At 44.5% G+C, this 26,931-nt stretch overlaps 1 protein-coding gene across 1 annotated transcript in view; it reads right to left on the bottom strand.

The window, feature by feature from the left end:
- The window catches only part of FNDC3B (fibronectin type III domain containing 3B), a 267,953-nt gene that overhangs the window by 66,715 nt on the left and 174,307 nt on the right, over positions 1-26,931 (bottom strand). The window contains exon 7 of the mRNA XM_053390554.1: positions 4,641-4,699. Coding sequence (XP_053246529.1) covers positions 4,641-4,699 — 59 coding nt within the window. The remainder of the gene's footprint in view (positions 1-4,640; positions 4,700-26,931) is intronic.

Raw genomic sequence — 26,931 nt, 5'->3', positions numbered from 1 at the left:
CCCCCCCACCATTTTGTTTATTATGGACACATGCTTGCATAACTGTTTTGCATAAATTCAGACAAGGACTTGGAACTTCATGTACCATATCCAGCCAATGTTCTGTTGGAATGCTTTCTTTCCTTTATGATCGCTAGCTAGGACACACGTATCCATTTAGAACATATGGCTAAAAACAAAACAAAAAGAACTTTCCTTTTTTTTGGGTATCCCTTTATAAACTTTAATAATTTGCACAATCCAGAGAGTAAAACAAATAGCAATTCCTGAGGACGTCCCGGGAAGAAAATCTTGGAAAACAGGGAGGATGAGGGGAATTTCACACAGGGAGGCAGCAAGTTATGTCGTTTCTTCTCCCAGGAGGTTAAAGCTCTCTTTTCTGAGATAGGAAGGTGGCACCACAGATTCCGATGAAATAGAAGGAGCCTGACTGACACCCTATAGATCAGGGATGTCCAACCGGGTGACCTCGATCAACAGGTCAATCCCCGAGTGACAGCGGTAGATCGCGGGCTCATTTTCTTCTGCGGGGGGAAAAGAGAATCCTTGGGTGTACTGTCCTGGTTGTTGGTTGGCTGTTGGCGCCATCCTACGCCGGCGTCTCTGAAGCCCCTGCTGGCTGGCCATGGCAAGTTCACTCTGGCAAAAGGCTTCGTGGATCTCCGGCTGTGCGATGGTAGACAGTTCCTGACGGCTGTTCTTTGCTTCCCTGCGACGGTCTGACCGAAGGTGAGCCCCCCTTAAAAAAAGCTCAACTACTCTAGCTCCCCCCCCCCAAAAAAATGTGTAGACCACTGCTGGTTTTTCATCCCAGGAATAGATCGCAGTCTCTTGGGAGTTGTAGAGTTGGAAGGGAGCCTGAGGATCATCAGGTTCAACTTCCTGCAATGCAGGAATATGCAGCTGTCCCATACGGGGATCAAACTTGCAACCATGGCACCATGCTCTAACCAACTGAGAAACCTGAGCTGTAAACCAAGAAACCATAGTTCAGCCAGTCACCTCAGCCATGGCTTTGGCCTCAGCCCCACTACCTCCATCTAAAGCTCAAAGGTTTGGGAGGAAGTCTTTTGCGTTGCTCAACATGGTCCTCCACTCCCCTGCAGGCTTGCCTTGGAGACATGGGTAGATCTAGGAATCTAAGCTGGCTTTCTCACAATTCTCCAGAGTGCCTGACAGAGCGATGTTGCAGGGCGCTGCGGAAAACGTAACATGCCAAAAGAACCACCGTGGTTATTTATTGAATTTCCGCACCACCCTTCGTCCAAGGATCACAAGGCGGTTTGCAATGTAAAAACACAAAAATACAAACCATGATAACAAAAAAAAAAAAAACCTATACCCACCCCAATTTTAAAAGACTATAGGTTGTTTTAATTATCCAACGGCCTGGGAAAAGAGGAATGTTTTCACCGGAGCCCCAAAGATATGTACTGTAAGGAAGGTGCCAGGGGAGCCTCCCTGGGGACAGCATCCCACAAGCAGGGAGCCACCACAGAGAAGGCTCGTTCTCGTGTTGCTGCCCTCTGCACCTCTCGTGGAAGAGGCACACAAAAATGGGTCTCAGACGATGATTGCAGAGTCCAGGTTGGTTCACACGGGAAGAGGCGGTCCCTGAGGTGCTAGGCAGCTTCACTGGTTTAAACGGAGAGTCAAAATAGATTCCACTGATCCATCTAAGTACCTTGAACTGAGCCAGAAGGTACCAAGCAGTCTATGCTGAATGCAAGTTGACATTTGCTGCAAAACAACCCGTCCATAAGACTTTACTATATGCACACTCCATTGGAAACATTTCCTGTGAAAGCCCCATCCGGAATGAATGAGAGCTGGACTTATTGCATAGCTTGGATTCATTTCTAATGTAGTTTGTGCCCTAATTAAAATACCACAGGGCCATAAAGTACTATACACCTAGGTTGAGAGAAATTGTTTCTTCTTGTACAGCAAGAACAGAGAATCACAAAAGGCACACTTCTTTGCTTGGGTAATCCAAACTATTTAGTTTGTTATTTCCAAAAAAAAAGAAAAAAAAGACATTAATTTTCCCCTTTAGTCGTACAATAGCTCATCCGGTATCATAAAAGACCCAAAGTTGTTGTTAGAAACAATAATCCAAATTAAAATGCCCACTTTAAGAAGGAATGAAGAAAGCAGATCACAGTTTACTGCACTTTTTTTGGGGGGGAAGGGGAGAACCCTTCATGATGGAGCTTCATTTCCTTTAAGCAATATGTCCAGCACAAGCTTTCTCAGCTGCCACAGAAACATTTTAATTTTGAGAGCCTGATACCGATTGTGTGTGTGTGTGTGTGTGTGTGTGTGTGTGTGCACATCGCATCTCCAAATTTCAACCCACAACTCAGGCCTTGCAAAAAAGGGTTGCTATTTTCAAGAATTTATTGAATTATGGTGCTGGAGGAGACTCTTGAGAGTCCCATGGACTGCAAGAAGATCAAACCTATCCATTCTGAAGGAAATCAGCCCTGAGTGCTCACTGGAAGGACAGATCCTGAAGCTGAGGCTCCAAGACTTTGGCCCCCTCATGAGAAGAGAGGACTCCCTGGAAAAGACCCTGATGTTGGGAAAGATGGAGGGCACAAGGAGAAGGGGACGACAGAGGATGAGATGGTTGGACAGTGTTCTCGAAGCTACCAGCATGAGTTTGACCAAACTGCGGGAGGCAGTGGAAGACAGGAGTGCCTGGCATGCTCTGGTCCATGGGGTCACGAAGAGTCGGACATGACTAAACGACTAAACAACAACAACAACAATTTTCAAGAAGGCGCTCTTCTAAGCAGTACTTCAACTATGTCTCTGAAATACAGAGACCAGCAGATAGATCAGTAGGCAACATTCACTGGATTTTCCATCTTACTGGTTCTCTAGTCTACTATTCATTAAACAATCCTTCCTTTGTAACGCCCCCCCCCCTTTACCGAAAAACATAGCCAATTAAGCAAAAGAGCAACGAGGCTGGTATTACTATTTCTACAGGATTTCAACAGGATTGCTTCTGTATGGTTCTCTGTCTCTCTCATTTGGACTCGCACACAACAAATACGAGATCATACGTGCAACTACTACCGGCAGGAATTCACGCGCTCACATATGTGCTGAAGTCATCAGCGAAGCACGCTAAGGCCATCTCAGACGAAAGCCCGTAAAAACCTTTCTACCAGACTGCCCTGTTACATAATCTCAGCATGCCACACATGTGAAAGGAAAGCTGGGAATAATGTAAGGAATGCAGCTGTAAACATTTTACATGTTTACGGGGGCTATTTCTGCACATTCGCTTTTTTAAAAAAGCCAGATGACTAACGGTCTGATTGCATGAGCTACAGCGGCAATTACGTGTTTTAAGATAAGGAGGCACAGCTGCGCCAAAGCAAACTCGTGGCTAAGGCAACTGCGAAGATGACCACAGGGATGCTTGAAGGACCGAGTGCAATTCAAACTCCGAAGTGGTGCTAAGATTGCAGCTGTAGCTAACTACTGGATTGAGATGCACTTCTCATACTGAAATTCCCTACTTAAATAGGATATCTTCTTTCAAACAGTGCAGACCAGCGCAGAAAGATGGGTGAAAAATATATGAAAGTAGCGCAGATCGGAAACGGGACAGATTTGTCCGTCCTTAGACGACTACATCCAAACCTAGACCAGGAGTGTTTTTGCTCTGGTTCAGGGGTCCTTGACGTCAGTGGCTGGAGCACGGAGCTTCAGCTAGCAAATTAATAAATAATAATAATAATAATAATAATAATAATAATAATTTATTTGTACCCCGCCCATCTGGCTGGGTTTCCCCAGCCACTCTGGGAGGCTTTCGACAAAGATTAAAAATACATTAAAATGTCACACATTAAAACCTTCCCTAAACAGGGCTGCCTTCAGATGTCTTCTAAATGTCAGGGAGTTGGTTTATCTCTTTGACATCTGGTGGGAGGGCGTTCCACAGGGCGGGTGCCACTACCGAGAAGGCCCTCTGCCTGGTTCCCTGTAGCTTTGCTTCTCGCAGTGAGGGAACCGCCAGAAGGCTCTCGGAGCTGGACCTCAGTGTCCAGGCAGAACGATGGGGGTGGAGACGCTCCTTCAGGCAGATGGTTAAGAAGCTGAAGCAAGCCTGAAGTACAGCAGCTACTGCTAGATTTCTATATACACACATATATTTATATAGATGCAGGCAATCGAGAGGCTTTGTCCTGCTTGCCAACTGCAAAGGCCAACGAAGCACATCCTCTCGGGCGTGAAAAATAATGGTGCCTTCATTTAATTACAGGAAAATATCTATGTAACAATATTGGATGATACCCAGTTGTGGCAGCCCTCTTCTGCAGCAGCCACTCTGCCAGCGGAGTCTCATTTTTAGCACAGCACAACAGTGAAATCCAATGGGAGTTGTGATCTTGGATGATAATAATAATAATAATAATAATAATAATAATAATAATAATAGGAAGAAGCAGCAGCAGCAGCAGCAACCCCTGCGCTGTGCAATATAAGCTTGTGTGCTACCAATGACATAAACTCCAAAGCTACTTTGCACAAACGTTACACTAGATCTCATCTCCTATCTTCAATTTTGCACTGCTGTGTAATTATTATTTTTCATCAAATGCCAGCGGATTACATACCTGTGGTTTTTCAATTCCAGAAAGGACATCTTGAACCCTTTTTGTTTCTGTGTCGCATTCTGTGCAGGAAGAAAAAAGAGGACAGCAGTTACAACTTTTGCTTCAGTAGCAAGAGCGTCAACCGAGTTTTGAATTCATCCCCACGTGAGTTCACACAATCGGAGAGATAACGGAGAGGCAATGCTTTAACCATGGATCAAAGGGAGGCACTGTGAACTTTCATGCTTGATCCCTATGCGTATAGTACCTTACTTCTCCGGTGCAAACTACGATCACTATTCTAAGGCTCATGCTGAGATCAACTATATTTATTTACTTATTCCAAACCTCTTTTAACTACTTTTCATTGAGAGAATTCCAAAGTGGTGTGTACAGGAAAAAATCTATCAACCCATCATAGAAACACAATATAAAAACCAATGTATTAGAATAACAATATACAGTAAAAAGCAAGATGCAGATTAGAAATGGCTGTCAGCTTTAGTCATAGTCAAGAGCTGTTGTTGATGTTATTTTAATTTATTACCTGCCATTCACCCTAATGTCCTAGGGTGTTTTACACCAATTTAAAATATAACATCGGAAACAGTTTGAAAAACCTACAATTAAAAAAATAACGAAATCACAGAAAATAGGCTGTTTCCTGAAAACATACACCTGAAGTTGTGCAAAAGTGCTATCCTGTTCCTCTAACCCTAGGTAAGGAGCAGGGGTGAAAGGAGTTTCCTAGGTTCCTCTTAAGAATCAAGAGTATTTCGGCCAAAACCTAGTATGCACTGAGAGGTGTGGGGGCAGGATTTTGGGCCCTCTAGTTGCTGCTGAACTACATCTCCCATCAACCCCAGCCAGCATGGCCAACAGTCAAGAGTGATGGGAATTGTAGCACAGGAGCATCAGAAAGGCCAAAGGTTCTCCACACCCGATCCCGGCCACAGGTAGCAGAAGAACTGTCTTTGCGACATCTGGAAAACGAACAACTGGGCACAGAATCATGAGTAAGAAAGCAGGTTTAGTAACTCAGTATCAGGAAAGTCCTCAGAATTCAGCTACGAAAGAAGAATTATGAAGCTGTGCATAGTTTTGCCCACGTAAGATCTGTAGTTGTCGACTGGGCTGAAAATGCCTTGATCCTGCCATTTGTGGAACCAGAATGCTGGCCTGTTTCCTTTTGCATTCGAACAATCTAGCAGACAAGCCACCTTTCCAGGCACATACTGGGGGAAGACAACACACTGAGGGACGGCTGAGCATGGCGACACTGTTTTGCTCAGAGACAGGCAGACTATGCTAAACTGGTCTGCCAGCTTCAGACAATTTCCTTCGAAAGGAAGGAACACAGGATGATTATTCAGCCTCTGGCAAAGACTCCAAATGGCATTTGGAGCACAAATATAGCAAGAGTCTTACATATCATTCTGATTCTGCCTACTTTGGCACAGAAGGAAGCCTATCAGATCTTTATGCTCTTGTTTATGGGAATATTCCATAGTAATAATCCTTTCAATCCTGATTATACCACCTATCTCCCATCCCTTGGATTTGTGCTCCCAATTTTGCTCCCAGTTTGCTCCTTGTCTCTCTCTACTTGAGTTAACTCAAGCTCAAGGGCAATAAGGCATCACTATTCAACTCATAACAGGAAAGGATATGGTGGTAGCTTATCCACTTAGTGAATCATTCAGATTACTATTCATCATTCAGATTACTATTCATAACAAGAATAGTTCAGTTTGAAAAAGAAAATAAAGAACCTGACCAAAAGCAGTGCTTCCCAAGAAAATACTCAGTGCAAATTAATCTTCAAGCGGATCACACTTGACATTGCCTGGCTGCCAAAGATCCTGACACCAAAACGTGGGCGGAAAGCTACAAATCTCTGTAAACCCCAAAGGCCATTCTGACAGTATTTCAAGAATCCAGATCCAAACTATTTGCATTCTTTCAACGAACCACTTAATATGCAAAAACACATTGCAAGTGAAACATGCATGCGTGAAAAGTGCTCCATAGTCTCAAGACTTCAAAACCAATGATGCAGTGCAACTATGAATGCATGGAAACATTTGGAGCTCTGTATTGATACGATCACAACTGACAATAAACTGCACAATGGGAAACAGATGAATTCTGAACAAAATGGATTTTCCAGGAAGAAAGAACCATGTAATAAGAATCCATATTCTGCTCTGGCTCAGTAATGGAGACTCTCTTTGTTAGGTAACAATATTCACTTCAAAATTCTCTTATAGATGTATCTTAACAGTCAAACCACAAGCCACTAAATGTTAAGAAACACCGAATATAACTCAACATAAATGATGTCTTGTAATTATGTAATCATGTAATTATTTAATTAGTTGGAACTGGTGTGGTTTTTTTGTTTTATTATGGGTTGTATTTATTGGTTTTATTTGCATTTGTTAATGATGGGTGAATTTTTGTTTTGTTATCTGGTAATTTTGTTCTGTTATTTTATTGCAACACAGTATGCAAAGCAGATTCTTGATCTTTTGTTTCGTCTGTTTTCAGCCATATTTTGAATGGCTACAGGACGGCAAAGTGATTTGTGTCACGTATTTTGTAATTGCTATGGATTGTAAACCAGCTCAAGTACAGTTAATACAGAGAGGCTGTGTGCAAATTTGAAATGATGTGAAATAACTTAAAATTACTGGACCCACTGGATCTGGCATTTCCTCCTGAAATCTTCAGGGTGGGGGATAATCAAATGCCCCTTTTCTTCCTCACTGCAAAATTATTTATACTTATTACTTCACCTTAGCTGCCAGAAGCTGAAGCTGAATCATTCTTGACCTTTAATCCTTAACATGTGGACCAGATTTTCTCTCTTTACATTGCTTTATAGCTGGGATTCCTGTCACACTCAGTAATGAGATGAGATAAAAATAATCCCACAAAGCTCAATGAAATTTCATTTCCCTCTCCATGTGGAAAAAGTGACAATTTTCTACAGTAACTAACCCCAGCGTTGACCCTTTTCAAGTCACTGATGACTAGCACACTCCAGCTGAAGCAGTGGATAAAAATAGGATACAGGGACTATAAAACAAACATGGCGGTTATTTTAGATATTTAAGGGGTGGGGGAACAGAACTCTAAACATACATTCCCGCGAGGGATGACCGATTCCTGTTATGACTTTGGCAAGGGTCATATTGTTAAGGGCTGAGGCCCAAGAATGGACTACGACGTTGCTGTACCAAGACAGGGGAGAATGGTGGCCAAATATCATTTCTCTGGGAAGGATATAAATGTGTAACATAGGCCTCTTCGTCCTCCTTAGGCCCCTTTCGTTGACCTGTTGGCCTTCAGAAGTTGTTTGGACACCCAGCTCCCATCACCCAGCATAACGTAATAGTTGGGGTGATGGGAGTTGTAATCCGACAACATCTGGAGGGCCACAGGTTCCCCATTCCAGCTTTAAACTCATGACACGTATTTATATTAATTATAAAAATAGGTAAAGGTAAAGGGACCCCTGACCATTAGGTCCAGTCGTGTCCGACTCTGGGGTTGCGGTGCTCATCTCGCTTTATTGGCCGAGAGAGCCGGCGTACAGCTTCCGGGTCATGTGGCCAGCATGACCAAGCCGCTTCTGGCAAACCAGAGCAGCACACGGAAATGCCATTTACCACCCCGCTGGAGCGGTACCTATTTATCTACTTGCATTTTGATGTGCTTTTGAACAGCTAGGTTGGCAGGAGCAGGAGCAGGGGCAGGAGCAGGGACCGAGCAACGGGAGTTCACCCCGTAACGAGGATTTGAACCGCCGACCTTCTGATCAGCAAGGCTCTGTGGTTTAACCCACAGCGCCACCTACGTACTCACTGGTAAATCAGGCTTTGCTCCCGACCAATGAAATCGAGTGCCAGTTAGGGGGTGGACTTGCCAGCCTAAATTTGGTCCATAACACTTTCGCACATTTTGGGTGCTAAAATCCCGCACAAATGACGTATAAATGGTATTGGGAAAGGAGGGAATTGGCGTATCTAAATGGGCATGAGACACACCGAAGAGTGAAATAATCTCCCTGAGACCTGAGGGTATAGGGCGGTATAATTAATTAATTAATAGTACAATAAATAACAAACAAGTTTATTATTTACACGCCAGCCATCTGACTGGGTTACTCCAGCCACTCTGAGCAGCTTCAAACAAATCAAAAGATGGTAAGACATCAAACATTTAAAACTTCCTTATTCAAAGGCTGCACTGGCCCATTTTCGCATGTGGATTAAAACAAACGAAGAAACAAACATATCATCCTTCAAGAAACAAAGCAAAACACTTTGTGTGGTCCGAGGGCTGTGCTTTTATTTTTTAAAGCCTTTTAGTAGGTAATAGCTGCTTGGAATGGCCTGAGGAAACAGCTTCTGCTTCCATATGTCCAGCTTTCTTTTTTCAATGTCCCTGGGAGGGATGGCAAAACATTAAATGCTCTTGCTCCCTGGGACATTTGCAGACACATTTTCAACACCTGTGGCTCTAGCTGCTCCCAGCAGATTGCTTGTGGGATTTGTTGGAGTCCTGATTCCAAAGGAGGTCTATGTTCTGAGCAGGATCAGGTGGGTCCATTTCAGAATTCAGATCCACCATTCCTCAAGAATTCCTAGCGCACTGCTCTTCCATGTGCTCTAGAGACCAGAGGCCTAACTCACACTTGTTCTGCAGCCAGGAAGTCCTGTTAGCAGGGTCAAGTCCCAGATATACGTTTATCTGCCTGTTAAAAACTCTATATCCAGCAGAGGTCAGCTGAGAGCTAGGAGGACCCTCTGAAGTGATAACGAAGTGAACCAAGCACCGAAAAGATACTGGAGCAAAGAAAAGATTACACATGACTCCACAAAGGCTTAGAGAAACTAGATGCCCATCAAAGAAACACACCCATGATTCTAACCTTCATAGGACCAGTGAGACAGTTCTGCATTGTTTCCAGATTTGCCTTTTATTATAAAATGCATTTACTTGTGACAAAATGGGAGGTGCAACTATGGAGAAAAGGACAGTGTTAGGGATGGGGTAATCTATCAATTCTGGTTCCTTTCAGTGCCTCATTTTTCCCTTCTTTAGTTTGGCTTTCCAAACTTTTTAATGTTCTTTTATTGACTAGTTTTATGTGCTATTGTTGTAAAATGCTCTGATTTCTCTTTTATGAAAGAGCAGAATATAAATATTTTTATGAAGAAATAAAACAAATATCAGTTTGCAATGTTCTAAAAAAGGATACCTGAAAATTCATCAGCATTTCAGTACCAATGTATCCTATTACACACATTTTTGCAAGCCGTTTCCCCTCTTATTTTCACTAATATATGATTTCTTATGCACACTTTACCCTAGCACATGCAATTCTATACAGTGGTACCTCGGTTTGCGAACTTAATCCGTTCCGTAAGTCCGTTCTTAAACCGAAACCGTTCTTAAACCGAGACGCACTTTCCCTAATGAGGCCTCCCGCCGGCGGTGCCCTTCCTTGTTCGGATTCCGTTCTTAGACTGAGGTAAAGTTCTCAAACCGGGACACTATTTCTGGTTTTGTGGAGTTCGTAAACTGAATCGTTTGTAAACAGGACTGTTCTTAAACCAAGGTACCACTGTACAGTGGTACCTCGGGTTACAGACACTCCAGGTTACAGACTCTGCTAACCCAGAAACAATACCTCGGGTTAAGAACTTTGCTTCAGGATGAGAACAGAAATCGTGTGGCGGTGGAGCAGCATCAGCGGGAGGCCCCATTAGCTAAAGTGGTACCTCAGGTTAAGAACAGTTTCAGGTTATGAATGGACCTCCAGAACGAATTAAGTTCTTAACCCAACGTACCACTGTACATATGACTTGACCAGAAGAACTACATTGCAAAATTTGGAGAACTGCAAATTTTGAAGGAAGGCTGCTTTTTTTAGTTTCGCACCAAGTGCGAATTAGCTAGGAACGACTTTAAATGGCTTCCCCATCCTTATCAGCAGCAGATAAACCAGTGTGCCAATATTTTACAGGACTGGCACAGTCATCAGATATTAGACGTAAGCCACAAGCCACAGGACTGTGTGATGAACTTCCTGTGGCCAGCATAACTTTTTTCTTTCTTTTTTAAAATCACAAAGAGCAACTCTGTGCAATGCATGGGGAATCACTTACAACCCTTTTAAAAAGTGCTTGCTGCAAGGCACCAGCACTCTTGAACTAAGCCAGAGTTTCCCAAACTTGGGTCTCCAGCTGTTTTTGGACTACAACTCCCATCATCCCTAGCTAGCAGGACCAGTGGTCAGGGATTGTGGGAGTTGTAGTCCAAAAACAACTGGAGACTCGCACAAGGATGGAAGACTGAAGAAACCCCAACTAAAGAATTATGGCAAGAAAAATTGAAGGACTATGCAGAACTGGCAAAACTGACATATAAGCTACGGGACAAGGATAACTGTGACTTTAAAGGGAACCCTTTACAAAGTATTTGAAGACGCAACAAAGCGAACTGAACTCCTTGGCTGGCTCTGAATAAACATTCACAAACTATTTATTGATAATAATCAGCTAAATAGTTTGAGGATCTATACAACTTTGTAACATGCAGAAATCAGCATTCTCAGAGAATTCAAAGAATGGAACTGAGGGAAGTCGGGGGGTGGGGGTGGGTGGGTTTTGTAGGGGAGGGAAGAAAAATGCGGGGCGGGGGAATAAGGATGATATGTTTCTGGATAATATGTTTTGTTTTAATTTTGAATTAAAACAACAACAACAACAAAAACAGCTGGAGACCCACGTTTGGGAAACTCTTGCTAACAGCAAGATCCAGGAAGAAATTATGGAGCATAGGGGGCTACATTACACAGAGTCAGACCATTATGTCCTTTCAGCTCAGAATCTATACTGTCTCTACTGAGTGGCATCAGCTCATCAGGCTCTGAGATGCAGATCTTCCTTGGTGTTACCTGTAGAAACCAGGAACTGACTCTGGAGCTCTTTCCAGGCATAGCTTGGGCTCAGGATTCCCTCCCTTCTGCACTACCATGCTAACTTACCAAAGGAAGAATAGTGGTCTGCCTGTCTGTGCGTGATTTATTTTTTGCATTTATACCCCCCCCCATTTTCTTCTTCCAAGGAGCTCAAAGTGGTGTGCATGGTTCTCCTCCCACCTGCCTTATCCTCACAGCAACCCTGTGAAGATGATGATGATGAAGAAGAAGAGAACCCGAAGTCTAGCTAAGCACATCTAAGCTTTTTGGGGGACGCCAAATGGAGTGCTCCATGTTAAAACGTTGTTAAAGCTGTAGCACATTCCATTATGGGCACCAACGTCCCAATACCAAAATAATAAATTACATCGAACCCCACGTAAGCAATACCTCTAACTGCAAACCGTGCATGTTCCCTGCAAAAGCAACAACAGAATCCTACACAGAGCGCATTTGGTTTCTGGAAAGAAAAATTCAAATCTGGTGTTATGTAAATACAGGAACCCCGTGACTCCAACAGGAAGCAAATCTAGGAGGCGAGGAAGATCAAGAAGAATTGCAATAATTTAAGCAGTAACCTTCATTTCTCTGTTCCCTGCTAAGATAAACGTGGTAAAACTGAGTTTAGATGTATGCATAAGATGAAGGAAGGCACAGGAAAGGTGAATGCTGGTGTCTCCTAGCGGTGTTGGCTCTCAGCAAAGCCTCAAAAATACACGAAGCCCCCTAGAACCTCGCGCCGATTTGTCACATTTCTTGGTTTTAAAGCTTCTTTTTACGAACCAGATGGGTTTTTACGAGGCCTATAGGACGCCTACACGCTGGCCTGGATCAACAACAAACAGAAAAGGATTATTACCCAAAGTTCTGCAAGCTGAGTTGCTCTGTTGCAAATAGTTCCTCCTCCTCTCCTCCACCACCCCAGCAAATGCCCTGCATTGCAGGCAGGAATGGGGAAAGATCCCACCTGTTGTCTTAACGCTCAGAGGGGTAGAAAAGTACAAGAGCTTTGGCAAGCCACGCAGACAGGGCCAATTCTCAAAAACACAGCAAATATAAAATGGTTGTCACAATGGCAGCCTCTTGTGCCAATTAAGAAGCAAGAAGGAACTTTCCCTCAATGCCAAGTTGAGTAGGTTTCTAAAGGGCGGGCGGGGATGAGAAGGAAGCAGGATTTGGGTTAATGACTGTGGCATCTGATTTGTCTGCATTTCTACCACCTGTCTAATCTGAAGCGTTCGGGATCTTTCCAGTTTTCCCGTGTCGGCATGGTGAGAAAGGAGAATGCCGGAGCAGCTTCTTGTATCCAGATCTGGGAACTGCATTGCACAGCGATAATAATAATAATAATAATAATAATAATAATAATAATAATAATAATAATTGTATATGCTGCCCATCTAACTGGGTTGCCCCAGTCACTCTGGCAGGGTCCCGACAAAAAATAGTAAAAATGCAATAAATCCCCACTGATTTTATCTGAATTGACTTTCAGCTATGTGCGTTGAGGATCATAGAGGAATCACAGAATTGTAGAGTCGGAAGGGACCACCAGGGTAATTCTCGTCCAATCCTCACAGCTCAAGAACATGAGCCAATGGCTTGAAAACTATGCTATGCTGAGCCCTGGGGATCCTCGGAAGCATACCAGAGGCCTTTCGATGGAGGGTGCAAGGGATGTGATGTAAAAAGCAACAACTCCCCCCCCACACACGCAGGCACAAAATCAGTGCAGGGATAGCTCAGTTGGTTAGAGCACGGGGCTGATAACGTCAAGGTTTCATTGCTTTTAGGCCAACCGTCCCCAACCCGGCATTTCGGTTTACCACTTCCACCAGTCCCAGCCTACACTGGCAACTTTCGGGGCTGATGGGAGTTAACAGTCCAAAATGTCTGGACGACGGCAGGTTAGAGGAGGCTGTTTTAAGGCGCTTCCCCCTATTCGCTTCCGGAATCAAGAGCTGAGCGGCTGGTGGTGAATTTCTTAAAGTTGCAAAACATAGTGAAGCCCATCGGGATTTCACTTTTCAGACTCCACCAAGCCATGTTGCCTATGTATCTGACAGGGACAGAGACAATCATGACTGCACCATCACATGCTGTTTGGTTGCGAGGAGATTAGCTAGTGACAGATGAAGACTGCCTGCCTATCTGTGCTGATTCTGTCCTGCAGCCATGGCAAAGACTGTAAGAAACGTTTTAGGCATGCCTCTGCCTGAGTGAGAGGAGCGCCTTCAAGTAGGCTCCAGAATCTTCTGCAATGTTGTGAAGTTCAGATCTGCAGGAGTTTCTCAACAGACAAATCCATGTGGCGCAGGGACTCTGAGGGTAGAAATCTTGAAAACCTCCAGCATGGGGAATTAACAGTGCCAGAGTCAGGTACACATAGAAAGAAGGGTTTGTTAGAAGGTTCAGCTACGCAACGTCTCTGCGCTTCTTCAGGGCAGAACACGCATACTGCTTATTGCACCCTCGCAGAAATCCTTTATGAAAGTAAGGATGAGCTTCCATGCAAACAATAAACAGACGGTGGGTAAAGTAAATGTATCACAAACCAAAGTTTCAAGTTCCCACGAGGAGGAACGGTTCTCATGTTTGCTCCGAGAGCAGCTGTGTTATGCAAATTGTTTGAATTGCAAGCCCAAAAGCTAATTAAAATATCTCCACTGTAAACACGGCTTAAGGGCTTCTCTCCGCCTGCCTGCCCCCCCCCCCCGACTCCTTCACAGCAAAGACGGGAAAGGTCCAGCTAGACACTTAGCAGCCTGGCGATAGCAAAGAAGCTGCTGTTTCAAGCAGCCCCTCCATTCCAGGCTGGTGACATAAGGACTGGGTTCTTCCATGCTGCATGCCTCACTCCCTAGCGCGGTTCCTCGCTTGCAGATGTGCCAGTCATAACATCATCTGCGCGCTCAGAATTTCTTCCAGGTTTCCAGAGGCCGTGACCACCTCAACTGCTGGCAGAAACCTTTCGCTGGTCATGCAGAGTGTAGCCTCCAATTTGCTAGACGAGAGAGTGTCCCCCCCCCAATAGGCCGATTCCTAATAGCCCCCCAAGTGCTTCCGTGTTCTCATGGCAGCTGCCAATAGGTTGTCCAAATCCCAGCAGCTTCGCATGCCTTCACTTAGCTTTCGTGACCTTGGGAGCCAGCAACCAAAATCACCATAAACCTGCCTGTGCAGTTACGCCCCTTGCCAGGAGGCCAAGGTACCTTCTTTCATTGCTGCCGTCACCATCATGCAACAGGCACGATTCTGTATTTTAACATCTGTTTGGCCAGCTTCACAGTGAGCTTTATGCACTTGTGCTCTAGCTATCACCCCACCTGCTCCATCACCCCAAATAATCCCTAGTATTTTGAGTGGCAAACTGGGCTCTGCAGTGCCAGAGAGGTTGCCTGGTCCACTGCACCATTGTGTTCCATACCAAGACTAAGACCTGGATAGGATTGTAAGCTCTAGGAAATGGGCATTCAAGGGTGGTAAGCTCTTCTGGAAAACAGGCATTCAAGAATCCAGAATCTTTAAGTATTTGGAGGCAGACCAACTTAATGGGTCTTCTACCCTAGCAGAGGGGGCTGTTGTTGTTGTTGTTGTGAGACCAGACATGCCAGGAAATGGTTTGACCAGGATAACGAAGGAATCACAGCCCCAGACCATCCCACTTAAGCTCTGCAGCAAGGACCAATCTGAAGTTACGCTCCACCTTGCGAGTCAGGCCAATGGACCATTTGAGAAAACCGCATGGTTCTCATGGCGGCCAAGAAGTCCCAAGCTGACCATTGAGAACTGTCTTGGTGTGAATGTCCAAGTCCCACAGAACAACTTAGGTTCTCCAACACCACCATACTTGAGACCACATTTGGCCAGCTTGTTCACATGGGGATCTAGGATCGATGACGACAGGTATCAGTGGAAGCCTAGATTCCAGAGCATCACTGATTGATATACATCACTGAATATTTTGACGTTTTGGTTATATTCATTTCCAAAAGCAAAGTTGGGTTGAGTTTTAGGTGAAGAAGGAAGTAGGGTGCTCAAACGCATGAAACAGAACTCTGGGTGGCACGGGCATGAAGGTCACAGCTTGGATTTATGATCTTCTTTCCTCCTTTTTTACGATTGCTTAAATACAGCAGCAGCGAACACCCACCCCCTGCAAATATTACTGGCCCAAGATCTGAGCCAGTTCTTGCAATGAACAACATACAGCTGGCCAACTGAAGGCCGAGCAAAGCTTTCTTGGTAAAGTGGTGCTGCCTATGACAATATACGAGGGCGAGCACAGCTGATGCAACATGTGTTTTGCCCCCTTGGAGGAATGCTTTTGCCTCGCAAAGGGGAACGACAGAGACGCAGCATGGAGCACAGCCACGGCTCATCGGCTTTGAAGCAACCGCCAATTAAACAGCAATACAGAAGCTGAATACATGGATAAAAGGCAAGTCCAGTTTGGCGGGTTGAACTTTAGCCTTTCTTCTCAACGTTAACCACCAACTTGGAAGCTAGGTGGCCTCTTGGTGGCTACAGCAAGAAACAGAACTTTTGTACGGAATGCTCTGAATGCATCCCGGCTGCGAACAGGCTGGAGGGCTGGTCAGCCTTCTTAGCTTGGGGGTGGTGAGCTTTGAAATCCTTGGCTCAGTAAAGTCTCAGCTTCAGCCCTGAGCCATCCAAAACAACAAGGCAGCGACTCTAACAACAGCTGTGTTGTTAGGTTGGCCCCTTAATCATTGGCAAATAAATGCAGGAAATGCAACAACAACAAGAAGAAGAGGGCATAGACCTGTATAAAATTTGCACACACTAATTTCTGCATATGCATGCAAGTTTAAATAAATAATTACTATAATTTAAAGGGATATACGACTCATCTCGAGGGACACCGGTGGCGCTGTGGGTTAAACCACAGAGCCTAGGACTTGCCGATCAGAAGGTCGGCGGTTCGAATCCCCGCGACGGGGTGAGCTCCCGTTGCTCGGTCCCTGCTCCTGCCAACCTAGCAGTTCGAAAGCACGTCAAAGTGCAAGTAGATAAATAGGTACCACTCCAGTGGGAAGGTAAACGGCATTTCCGTGTGCTGCTCTGGTTCGCCAGAAGCAGCTTAGTCATGCTGGCCACATGACCTGGAAGCTGTATGCTGGCTCCCTCAGCCAATAAAGCGAGATGAACACCGCAACCCCAGAGTCAGCCATGACTGGACCTAATGGTCAGGGGTCCCTTTACCTTTTACGACTCATCTCGCCATAGTGCAGAATGCTGTGACCAGATTATCCGTGTGCTTGCAGTCCAAGTATTACCTGTTGGCTGGCAAAATCCAAGGCCTTTGCTCTCCTTTCTTATAGTTCTCTGTCTTCAAAACAGGCTTGGACCAGATAGCCCTTAAAACCTAGGATGACTCCATATGACTTTACAGAGAATGGCTCTGTGATGCAGGACCCGTGGCCGTCCTACGTATTATTTCTCAAAAGAATTGCTCTGCCTTTGCTCGAGAGCTCAAAGTAGTAAACAGACTAAAAAATAAAAACATAATAAATATAGAAAGCTTAGTACTGTTTGCACTGACTGGCAGCAGTTCTCCAGGGTTTCAGACAGGGAGTCTCTCCCTAACTTACCACCCTTACTATATTGCTTTTAACTTTTTAATCTTATTTTTAATCGTCTCGCTTAACCGTTTAATTAAGTGTCTGATGAATGACAGCAGCAGCAGCAATCTGTAAATTAGCATTTATTTCGCAGCAACTGCAAAGGCTGCTGTGCAGTTTGCAAACAAATTACTCCAAATATCCTTGCAAATGACCTCTTTTTAGGAGAGGATATTTGCTTCCAACTTTCAGAAGCTGTGCTGTGAAAAGAGACACGGGGGTAGCAATGTTACTCCCATTATATTTTGCTTATATTTATAGTTATTTTTTTAGGCACATAGCAACACACTCCAGGAATATAGGAGAGAGCAGGTCACAGATTCAAATAACAATAGCATCCAAACTTCGGTTCTGCGGGGACAGCCAAGAAGTAACGTGACGATCTTTTCAGACTTCGTCTTGGAAAGAAAGCAACAATTCACACACAGTGGCCACAGTCAGATGAATGAACCTCGACTTAACAAAACAAACCATAGGAATGAAGGAAGATACCTTACACTGAGGTAGATCATTGGTCCATTTAGTTCAGCACTGTCTATAAGGACTGGTAGTGGCCTTTCAGGCACGGGTTTCTCTGAAGCCTACCTAGAGATACTGGGGGCAGAATTTGGGACCGGCTGCATGGAAAATAGATGCTCTACCAATAAGCTATGGCCCTTCATGTGAATGGGTTTTTCACAGAATTTTCATAGAATCTCAGAGTTGGAAGGGACCATGAGTCGTAGGGGAATTTTTTTGAAGGGGAACAGTTAGAGCAGGGGTAGGCAACCTAAGGCCCGGGGGCTGGATCCGGCCCAATCGCCATCTAAATCCAGCCCGCAGATGGTCCGGGAATCAGCATGTTTTTACATGAGTAGAATGTGTCTTTTTATTTAAAATGCACCTCTGGGTTATTTGTGAGGCCTGCCTGGTGTTTTTACATGAGTAGAATGTGTGCTTTTATTTAAAATGCATCTCTGGGTTATTTGTGGGGCATAGGAATTCGCTCCTATTTTTTTCCTTCAAAATATAGTCCAGCCCACCATAAGGTCTGAGGGACGGTGGACCGGCCCACGGCTGAAAAAGGTTGCTGACCCCTTAGCCAGAGCCAGAGACGGGCGACTGCAGAGGGGACATTGCATGCGCGAGCAACATGCCTCACTCTCCGTTGGAGCATCTTGCCTCCTATCTTAAGCCAAGCTTCCCGGGCGTTCGGAAGGTGGCGGGAGGAGTCTTGGACCCACTGGAGCACTGCACCTCCCTCCCTGAGCCAGGCAGAAGCTTCTCCCTGGCTTTGGGAAGGAGGCAGCAGGCTTTAATACCCTAATTTACCGCAAACATTTAGGGAACTGACCTAGTTCCTCTAGTACACTGACTGCATGCCACTGATCTGAACCCCATGCAATGCAAGAAGTGGAGTTGAACCCACAACCCAATCCAAGCATCTTACTCCCTTCTCACTCCCTACTGACTGAGCTATCCCCTGCATGCAACCAACTGCACAAGCGAGGAGGACTACCTGCCACCAACATTTCTCGCAAGGCAACCTGGAAGGCGGAATATAAATATTTGTAATAAATAAATAAGACCCCAGTTAGAATAGAATATGGAGCTGTCATATTCTGGGTTCTTTAGAAGTCATTAAACCTAGATTTTCGAGTTTGGATGTAACGGGAAACTATGGTGACCTCTTTGAGAGCCCAAGAGGCTTGTTCGTATCGTGACTTGTTAAGGCAGAATTTGGTCACCAAACTCTGGGCATTGCTTTCTTAGGTTTATGGCTATTGGTTGCCAATGGCTTAGGAAAACGTCATTCCTCTTACTTCTGTTCCATTAACATTGCCTCATCCTGATCAGTCTTCTAAGAAGACTCTAAAAGCAAGGTTTCAAGGAGATATAAAAAGCCTGAGAGCATTTGCACAGGACTTGACACAGTTCCCCTTAATCTTCTGGAAAACAGAAGCCTGTGAGAAATGACTGAATGACTTGGACTATCAGCCTTAATGCCCTTTAGCAGAAAAGGGTGTGTGTGTGTAAACGAACATGCTATTTAAAAGACACATCCAAAACTGAGCAATATGTTCCTTTGAACAGTAAATGCAAATTGGCCTGAGAAGTTCAACTGAATTACAAAGGAAACCATACTATGGTCTGGGTTAAGAGGTTTCTAGCCTGAACTAATAAACTAAATTGGCAAAGGATCACACAAAGCCATTTGGTTTAAGACAACAGCATAAATGATGTCAGGGCAAAAGCTAGACATTGTCCATTTAAAAAAAGCGTGAAAAGCTTTCAAAGAATATCTGGCGTTTGTTCTTTCCCTCATCCATGCCCATGCAGTCTAATAAATTGGTATTATCAAGTGATTAATTTGACTTCAACCTTGGCTAGGGTTCCAGATTATACATCATGCACTGAGAATTACATACATGTAAGTACTAAGTGTGTCTTAGGAGCCCAGTGCAAAAAACTGAAAAATGAAGAAAAAACAACAGTTGCTTTATAGTACAGGCGCTGAGGACCTCTTTCAGTCTGAAGGCTGGAACCAGATCTGGTCTACCCTCAGTGGACTATTGCTGACAGTTTAGTGCCTCACAAGAAGTCAAAATTGTTCCAACAGGCTTTCCCAGTCGGATGAATAGGTATCCGAAGTGGGCATCCATTTTGTATTATTGTTTTGCTTGTTTTGGTGTATGTTGCTTTCTACTGTTTTTATTGTGCATTGCCTTGAGACGCTTGCATGGAAGATGATCCGTGGTGATTAATAAAAATTATAGTAACATCAATACCAGTTGATGAAAACCACAGCAGGGGAAGAGTGCCCTTGTCCTCGAATTTTGCTTGCAGGTTCCCCACAGGCCATCTCTGACTGGCCACTGTGAGGAACAAGAGGCTGGGCTGGATAGCTCAGTTGGTTAGAATGCGCTGCTGATCATGCCAAGGTTGCAGGTTCGATCCCCGTACGGGACAGCAGCATATTCCTGCATTGCAAAGGGTTGGACTAGACCAGGGGTCTGCAACCTTTAAGACAAAAAGAGCCACTTGGACCCGTTTCCGAAGAAAAAAAAACTGGGAGCCGCAAAACTCGTCATTATAAAAATAACTTTTTTCTCACTTTTTTATTATTTCTTTGTTTGACCCCTCAGAATTACTCCTCCTCATAGAAATAAACATTAAATTAACAAGTTACCTTTTTGTGTGTGTGTGTTCTTCACTCCCCTTCAAAACAGTGACCAGCGTACACGCCCCCTTTCAATGCAGTGACCAGCGTACATGCCCCTTACAATGTAGCGGGCGGGCGGGAAGGTGACGTTGGGACAGTGCGTGACTAACGCACGCACCGCCCCCATCCGACGTCACAGCCAGTACAGTGCCCGCCACAGTGGGGAGTGCGCCTCCTCCCCTCGCTAGTATCCGCCCCGGAGCCGCGGCAAAGGTGTAAAAGAGCCACATGCGGCTCCGGAGCTGCGGGTTGCAGACCCCTGGACTAGACAATCCTCAGGGGTCCCTTCTAACTCTACACTTCTGATTCTTACTAGATGGGCCCCTGGCCTGATCCAGCAGGCACTTAACAACATAGTGATAATGAACACCGTTCTATATACAGGAAACAAGCATCCTAATAAAATATGCAGATTCTTATCACAGCAAGTTACATTATCTTTAAAAATCAATCCAGTACCCCAGAGATCACTCATATGAAAAATTATCACCAAGGACAGGATCTCCACCCAGGCAGATGAAGCTCTCGCCATCCAACTTTGCATCCAGAGATGCACTGTAAATCTGAATGTGCATCAGGACACAAGCAGGTGTCTCATCTGCAGACCAAGTTTTCCTGGTACTTGGAGAAGTTAAAGTTTCTCAAAATGCTTTGGTGAGACAAACCTGGGCTTCTCAAAAAAACAAAACAAAAAACAACAACCACGCCTGTGAAATGTTACCATACCCAATTAGGAATTTTTAGACGAAAGAAGATTGGAGGATGAAATTGATGGACTAGGAAGAACTAGACAAACTAACGGGAAGAATTCGAAACCAGCGGGACCAGAGATTTACAGAAGACTGGCGTAAATTTACAGACTATTTGAAAAGTAATTCGATTACATTTGTAGGTTTGCAGGAAGTTTTGTAAGGGGAATAATTTGAATTATTGCATTATTGAACGAAAAGGTTGACGTTTGTTATGGTAATTAAAGGCAATATGAATTTAAGAAATGCAGGAGAAATTATAAAAATGGGAGATCATCAGAGGTGCTGATGGAAGTCCAAAAGATTGTATAAGAGGTGAAATTTTGTGAAATGTATGACAACTTAAATGTTTTAAAATGAGTAATATATATATATATATATATATATATATATATATATATATATATATGGAATTTTTCCATTCATTGTGTTAGGTTATTCATGATGATTGCTCAAGCCATGCATAGCTGCTTTCGAATTTAAGAATGGGTTGGGGAATTTTGTGAACCAAGGCCCTCGATCTCGCTGGACATTTCACCAAAACAAGGTTAAAGGAAAGACCTGAGCCTTAAGAAGTATCTCTCTCTCTCTCTCTCGCTGGTGAGAAGGAATTTTGAGTGTCTGCTTTAGAGTCAAGATGCAAGTTTTCATTGCGAGGCGATGAAAAGGAAGCTGAAAAGTCCAGACTAGTCCCCTTTGATTCCTCATTCATCTGTTGCAAGAGGCACTTGGCTTTTGTGGGGAGAGGAACGGGAAAATTCTGCAGCGGACAAGTTAGAGGCTAATAGGACAGCCTGAGCCAAGTTATTACCCAAAAAACAGAGAAAACAGAGTTTATTAACCATTTCTCTCAATTAATATTTTGACCCCCGGCTCCCTTCCCAAGACCACACTAGGGTGCAGCCGAAGCGATAAAAGGCTCAGTTTGAGAATATTACGTAAAGCCTCAAATTTGAATTGAATTAAGAGGCCCAGGTAGTAAGTAGTAAATGAACTGAGCTACTCGTAATTAAAGGGGGGGGGAGCTAATAGGTTTTGTGTAAATTTTGGTTTACGGCTGAGTGCGGCTTTGAAATTGCAAGCATTCCATCTGCTCACCAGCTGTGTACTCTAATCCCCTTTAATAACTGCAGCTTGCTCCACACCATGAGAACCCAAGGCCCTTCAAAACTTTTCCTTCGCATTCACTGCCAGAATTGGTTGTTGTTGTTTTTTTAAAAAGCACACATCTCTGCAATGAATGCAGCATCCATGTGACTCTGCCCTTGATGGCTGCTCAGAAACTCCATGCTGGCCTGGCACCTGCCTTTTTAGAGAGAGCTGCCAGGACCAGGCTGGGGGAAAATGGTACCCAAATCTAGAAAGGAAGGCAAATGGCAACCATTCAAAGGTGGGACCAGAGCTATGAGGCCACAGAAGCTGGGGAAACGTTTTTTTAAAAACTATTGATTTATAATGGTCCACTCCACTTTCTCCAGGATACCCCAGGAATTATAAGAAGAGTCTGCTGGATCAGGCCAAAGACCCATCAAATCTAGAATCTTGTTAAGACTGTGGTCAACTAGATGCCTACAGAAGCTCAAAACAGTTCCTGCACAAAACAACGCTCTCTGCTCCTGCAGCTTTCAGCAACTGATATCCAGAAGCATATTTCCTCTGGCCATGGAGGCAGAGTACAGCTATCATGGTTGGATGCCACCGATAGCCTCATTTTCCATGGATTTGCTTCTAAAGCCATCCCAAAGTTGCAGTCTATCACTGCCTCCCGCGGGAGCAACTTCCGGAATTTCCGCACTCCCAATTCTGCCACATGAAGATCACCTCCCAAATGATAAAGCAGCGTAACATCTGCAAACAGACTTGATGCTACCAGGTTCAAAACCCACAGAACCTGGGAATGAAAACAACCCCGTTCAGCACATTCCAGTTGGTGAAAGTGCAACACTGCACCATGTTTGGTTCTGAAAAGGGAAGGCCTACAAGGTCACACAAGATCCCCTGCTTCCTAACTGTGCTTGAGAGGTTGGGATCATAATATCAGCAGTAGGCCATTGGTATTTTAGATTTCGAGATGTAAGATTGGAATTTCTTCTCATGTTGTGGGATAAGTTTAGGGAGAAGAACCTGTGGTCCTCCAGGTATCGGTGGACTCCAAATCCCATCAGCCGCAGTAAGTATGGCCAATGGTTCCCCTTCCCATTCGTTTTTATTAAAGATTAATCCCATGTCTAGTTAATGTCCCTCTAACTATGGTGATAGGCTATGATCAAATGCCTACGGTTTGTTTCCATTATCTCCCTGAGACAAAAGAATGGTAGAACAGGCGTAATTAATCATGGAAGTGACGAAAGTCAATTTTCACCCTGCTTTTGGTGCGGGGGAAGAGCTGGAAACTGCAAGACAGGAACTCTGTAGTTTGAAAGCAGGAAATACGGCTGAGGAAGCATTATGAAAAATTAGTCATCCAAGTTCAGTGAGAATTTGGCTTCTCGGCTCTCCCCACACGCAGCAAGTTAACACAGCAAAGGATGTTACTTCATACTAAGAATCTAAGAAAATGCAGTAATATTACGCAAGGAGGACAAGCCCTACCATTTAAGCAAAAAGGCCAGCTCCAACATTTCTGCAGGGAGAAGGGGATTTGCAGGTATCACTTCAGGGTAAGTAGCATGCCAACCGTCTTGTTTATTATTATAATTTTCAGAACCATGGCAGAGGGGCTGTCAAGTGGAATTTGCTGCCTGAGGCAGCAAATGTCTTGGGCCTCCTCTGTATGTAAGTTCAGCTATTTTATCACAGACTAAACTCCTTGGCAAGATTCACAGAAACACACCCCTGGCGAAGCACCAGCTGTCAAGCAGAAGAGACCCTGCCTGAAACGATGATGCATCTTTAAGCTTTTAAATAAGAGTCCTCCTTGTATATACTAGGCTAGTGATTTATTTACAACAGGGAAATCTCTTCCCTTCTACATACACCTTCAGCCTGCCTGCCCACAGCTCTGAACGTCCAATTTTTCCTCAGCCAGCAAATGCATTTTCTTCTCCTCCACATTTCGTCATCCATGCCCCTGGTCAACAATGGGCTTTCCTGCAAGAAGGGAGGTGACCTTCCACCAAGAATTACAACCTCAGTGTCTCTTTCGCTTATGGCATGGGTAGGGAAACCAAGGCCTGGGGGCCAGATCCAGCCCAATCGCCTTCTAAATCCGGCCCACGAATCAGCGTGTTTTTACATGAGTATAATGTGTGCTTTTATTGGGACGCGGGTGGCGCTGTGGGTAAAAGCCTCAGCGCCTAGGGCTTGCCGATCGAAAGGTCGGCGGTTCGAATCCCCGTGGCGGGGTGCGCTCCCGTCGTTCGGTCCCAGCGCCTGCCAACCTAGCAGTTCGAAAGCACCCCCGGGTGCAAGTAGATAAATAGGGACCGCTTACTAGCGGGAAGGTAAACGGCGTTTCCGTGTGCTGCGCTGGCTCGCCAGATGCAGCTTGTCACGCTGGCCACGTGACCCGGAAGTGTCTCCGGACAGCGCTGGCCCCCGGCCTCTTGAGTGAGATGGGCGCACAACCCCAGAGTCTGTCAAGACTGGCCCGTACGGGCAGGGGTACCTTTACCTTTACCTTTAATGTGTGCTTTTACTTAAAATGCATCTCTGAGTTATTTGTGGGGCATAGGAATTCGTTCAGTTTTTCCCTTCAAAATATAGCCCGCCCCCCCACAAGGTCTGAGGGACAGTGGACCGGCCCCCTGCTGAAAAATTTGCTGACCCTTGGCTTATGGATTGGCAACTGGAACTGCAAGAGGCATTTGGGTGGCCAGATATGGTCCCACTGCGGGCAATCTCTACAACCAGCCTCAAAATTGCTACAACCAGACTCAACATCAGCCTTATTATGTTATTTTACTCCTCAGAGTAAGAACATAAAACCAACAAAGACCCAATCCTCCATTTTATTAACCACAGCTAGATTAATAATGGCAAAAAATTGGGATGACTTTAAATGCGAATCTTTTTGAAGTCTGAATTTTGTAAGTATGGGACATGGTGCTTATGTACAAATTAACCATTTCACAAAAGGAATATCGATCGGGGTGGGGGAAGGCTCACACCTTATATATGGCATGCCATCCTTTTACTGACTTTGTTAAGACAACTGATCTTGCTTTTCACCGTCCATCAACTCACGGAATCTTATGGAGAGACATGTTCATTTGATGGCCTTTCTTGGAACAACTAAAACTACAACCATCTTTCCTGTACAACCACTAAGCTCTCTTTTCCTTATATGGGTATGTTTTGTTACTTGAAATTCTTGTTGCTGGCATCTGTCTGTCTTGGGAGACAATGGAGGAATGTGCCTTTGGAGGCGAAGTCAAACTGCTGAAAGGATGCAGCGACTGGCCTGCTGTGACAACTTTAAAACAGCAAAAAAGAAAAGAGCTAAGTGTTTAGTTTTGCTTTATGATCATGGCTGGCACTTAAGGCTGGGCATCCAAATCTGTTTCCTAAGACTGGATCGGAATAGGAAATAAGAGGTTGCATAAGGAATTGGTCTAACTCCTTACAGCTAATTGGTACCACCAGCTGCACTGTGTTTTGCAAAGCAGGAGCCAGATTTGTAAGGCAAGCCACAAAATCCTATTTATCCCATAGACTATCCACACCCAGAAAACCATGGTTTGAGATGGCCAGCAAACTAGGATTTCAGACCAGGGATTAAAGCTAGTTTAGAAAAACTGTGGTTTGACACCACGTCCAAAAGTCAATCAACAAAGGTTACTGTCTAGCACAGTGTCTGGAGATCTGCAGGGAAGGTTGGGGCAGAGGTAAATTGCACAAGCCATAGTTTGCCAGTACATTTTCAAAAGCAAATTTGAATCACTGCACTTAGTGCAAAAATAATTTAGAGTGATCTCTGAACCAACCCTTCAGCTCACTTCAGACACCCAACCATGGTTAATGAATCACAATTATGGTTGGCTTGACGTCTGAACTGATAAGCTGTTATTTGCAACCGGCTGACAAACCTGAATTGGAACTCGTGAACTGAAGTTAGTTTATAGAGATGATAGTTTGTGCTGTCTATGGTTTGGCACAACACATGAACTTACAAGCTACAGATATAGCCATTGCTATACTCCCAGAGTTGGAAGCACCATGAAGACAGAAGTGAACTTACAAAGCCTAATGCTAATCATTTTAAGAATGGAAGGAGAAAAGCAGATGTAAGCCATGGTTTAATAGATGTGTGCTCCCATACCGGTGAGTCAGAATACACAAAACTGACCACACTCATATCTTGGATGTTTGCATGCTTCAAAGAGCTCATGAACCTTGCCACAAATGACTGCAACTATCTGGGCCCCTGCTCAGCCTCTGTGTGTGTGTGTGTGTGTGTGTGTGTGTGTGTGTGTGTTAGTCATAAAATGGCTTAGGGTGGGGAAATAACAGCATTACCTATTGACACTGATGTGACAGGGACCTGTAGCTCATTTTGCAGTGCTGATTATTCCACTAAGCATGTTACCTGGACAAAAATCACATTTGCCCAGAGGGGGCAAACACATCTGTCTGAGTAGCTGGAAACTGCAAATTTTCCCCACAACAGGTGCGCTAGCTGTGGGAAGAAGATCCTGCAGCAAACAGCTACCGTATTTATTGTGCAAAAAAACAACAACAACATGTCGTCCGGAAAAGCCTGCAAAATGTTGAGGTTGCTTTT

The sequence above is a fragment of the Podarcis raffonei genome, chromosome 5 (assembly GCF_027172205.1).
Source record: "Podarcis raffonei isolate rPodRaf1 chromosome 5, rPodRaf1.pri, whole genome shotgun sequence".
NCBI lineage: Eukaryota > Metazoa > Chordata > Lepidosauria > Squamata > Lacertidae > Podarcis > Podarcis raffonei.
This window is presented reverse-complemented; position numbering and strand designations above follow the sequence as displayed.